Here is a 2,812-nt window from a genome sequence, read left to right as displayed (position 1 = left end):
TCCTCACCCGGCGGCGTGGGGGCATGGCTACTAGATGGACGGTTGGAGTGGAAAGTGGCGGTGGCGGCGGACAGGAGGAGCAAAATATGGATGGATGGTAGGGTTTCGGTGCTGCCGGTCGACCTAAATAGTCGGGCAATGCACTACACGGCCCGCCGGAGCTGCGCCAAGTGGCGCCAGCGGTCCAACGGAGGAGACGAGCTGCAGACCGTCGGGTTTGAGGGCGTTTCTGTCCTGGACCCTTTCGTCAGTCCAACGTGGCGGGCGGGCCCGGGCGGCCCCATATCCGTCTCATATTTGGGCTAGATATGGGGGTGTTGGTCTGCCCGAGCGTTTGAGGGTCGTCCGAGAGGCCCGTTTGGATTGAAAAATCATGACCAGGCAGTGACCGGGCGGCCTGTCCGAGCGTTTGAGACGGGTTTGAGGGGTCCGGTTGTAGATACTCTTATTTGCTCATGGATGGGCGACAATCGAAGAGCCAATGACTTTTTGGGTAGGAGCTAGGAAAGCACGCGTCCATACCATGTCCTTGACTGACCCGATCCAGTGTACGTACGTAGCTAATATAGTAAAAGAAAAAAGTGTTGTGGTACAGTGCAGCACGTGCCCGGCGGCGAACTTTCAGCGGCTTTAATTTGTCATGCAAGTGGTACGTAGCTTTGCATGCATCGTCCGAGAGATAAGACGACACTTGACCCCCAACTAACCACACCTAGCTTAGCTTCGGTAGCCGCCGTTAAATAATCAATCACTTAACCCGTAGCTTGGTGTCGTTCAGAATGATACATGTCCGTTAAGTAGATCCAACTGGATGCTCTTGCTTGATCCGTAAATTATGCCCTACCAAATTAGCAAGCACGTACTCGATTCATGGAATCTGTCTAGCAATCTATGCCACTTTTTTCCTTGCATATACACTATAATAATATAGCACTATGTCCAACATGTATGTCACTGTGGTGTTAGGTGAAAGTTCACGTGGAAACAAGGAGGAAAGTTCGAGGAAGCGACACGAGCTGAGGTACCCTACCCGGCCGGCCAGTTGATCTTCCTGACCTTTGTCCATGCAACTTGCACATGTTGCATCTTCCTCTTTACTTTCCAGTTAGTCTCTCTCTTTCTGCGACTAGTCTTCTCTCTTGTCTAGTTAATCTCTGCGACTTGAACATCGCATGTGGATCGGATCGAGCCAGCCAGCTCGGAGGTGACTAGCCGTCCCGTTTGGTGTATAAATAGCAAGGGGTAGTGGGTATCTTGTGCAAGCCACACGACCCTCCCTCCCTCCCTCAGTCGTACGTAGCTAAGCTAGCTAGCTAGCTAGGTGCAAGTGCAAGAAGGCAAAAGCTCTGCCTCAGCGATGGCGTCCAGAGTAGCAGCGGCCGTCGCCGTACTGGCCTTGCTCTGCGCCGCCGCCCACTCCTCGGAGGGCCAGCTGTCGCCGAACTTCCACGCGTCGACGTGCCCGGACCTGGAGCACATCGTTGAGTTCCACGTCGCTGAGACCTTCCGCCGCGACGTCGGCGTGGCGCCGGCGCTCATCCGCATCCTCTTCCACGACTGCTTCCCGCAGGGCTGCGACGCGTCCGTGCTGCTCAAGGGCGCCGGCAGCGAGCTCAACGAGCTCCCCAACCAGACCCTCCGCCCCGTGGCGCTCGACCTCATCGAGCGCATCCGCGCCGCCGTGCACCGCGCCTGCGGGCCCACCGTCTCCTGCGCCGACATCACCGTGCTCGCCACACGCGACTCCCTCGTCGAGGCCGGCGGCCCCCGCTTCGACGTCGCCCTCGGCCGCCGCGACGCCCTCGCCCCCGCGACCAAGGACCAGGTCGGCCTCCTGCCGGCGCCCTTCTTCAATGTGTCGACCCTCGTCTCCTCCTTCGGCGACCGCGGTCTCGACGTGGCCGACCTGGTGTCCCTCTCCGGCGCGCACACCTTCGGCGTCGCCCACTGCCCGGCCTTCGAGGACCGCTTCAAGCCGGTGTTCGACACCAACCCGGCCATCGACGGCAAGTTCGCGACCTCTCTCCGGAACAAGTGCGCCGGGGACAACCCCGCCGGCACCCTCACGCAGAACCTCGACGTGCGCACGCCGGACGCCTTCGACAACAAGTACTACTTCGACCTGATCGCGAGGCAGGGGCTGTTCAAGTCGGACCAGGGCCTCATCGACCACCCCACCACCAAGCGCATGGCCACCCGCTTCTCCCTCAACGAGGGCGCCTTCTTCGAGCAGTTCGCCAGGTCCATGACCAAGATGAGCAACATGGACCTCCTCACCGGCACCAAGGGCGAGATCCGGAACAACTGCGCCGCCCCCAACAGGCGTGTCCAGGACATCGAGACCGCCACCACCCGCGACGAGGGGATCGCCGCCGACATGTGAGAGACATGTTCTATCGATGTAACGTAGTGTGAGTGAGTGACCGTTAAGCCGGTGTGTTTTAAACTTTTAATTAATTGTGCAAGCATGTTGTCTTAGTTAGTAATAAGATGAGAGGTCAAATCTCGTATGCATCTTCTTCTCAGCGCGTGTGTGATCATCAGTAACATCGTAATGTCTGACTGGATCAGCTTTAAGACCAAGAGAAACGCAAAGTACATTGTCACTGTCAATATAACGTCTAGTCAAAAAGAAAAAGAAATATGTCAGCTTCAAGCTAGCGTTAACCGAGGGCCGGCAGTTGCACTCGCAGGCTTAACCGAGCCCCGACATGCAGACCGGGCTGCTAACTACTCCGGTGGCCGGTCCTCTGGTACCCTGTGATGTTTGACGCCTTTAGTGTTAAATAATGATACTCCTACGACCTCCTAT

General features: G+C 57.4%; 1 protein-coding gene across 1 annotated transcript; it reads left to right on the top strand.

Annotated features, from left to right (window-relative positions):
* The first annotated feature begins 1,274 nt into the window (after positions 1-1,274).
* On the top strand, positions 1,275-2,525 carry LOC119366549 (peroxidase 12-like). The gene has a single exon (XM_037632303.1). It carries the CDS (start codon positions 1,358-1,360, stop codon positions 2,381-2,383), a length of 1,026 nt encoding a protein of 341 aa, XP_037488200.1. The 5' UTR covers positions 1,275-1,357; the 3' UTR covers positions 2,384-2,525.
* The last annotated feature ends 287 nt before the right edge of the window (positions 2,526-2,812 follow it).

The sequence above is a fragment of the Triticum dicoccoides genome, chromosome 2B (assembly GCF_002162155.2).
Source record: "Triticum dicoccoides isolate Atlit2015 ecotype Zavitan chromosome 2B, WEW_v2.0, whole genome shotgun sequence".
NCBI lineage: Eukaryota > Viridiplantae > Streptophyta > Magnoliopsida > Poales > Poaceae > Triticum > Triticum dicoccoides.
Note: the sequence above shows the minus strand (reverse complement) of the source record. Positions and strands in the feature narration are given on the sequence as shown.

Excerpts from the sequence above, each read along its gene's own strand:
- LOC119366549 (XM_037632303.1), top strand. The coding sequence starts at position 1,358 with ATGGCGTCCAGAGTAGCAGCGGCCGTCGCCGTACTGGCCTTGCTCTGC.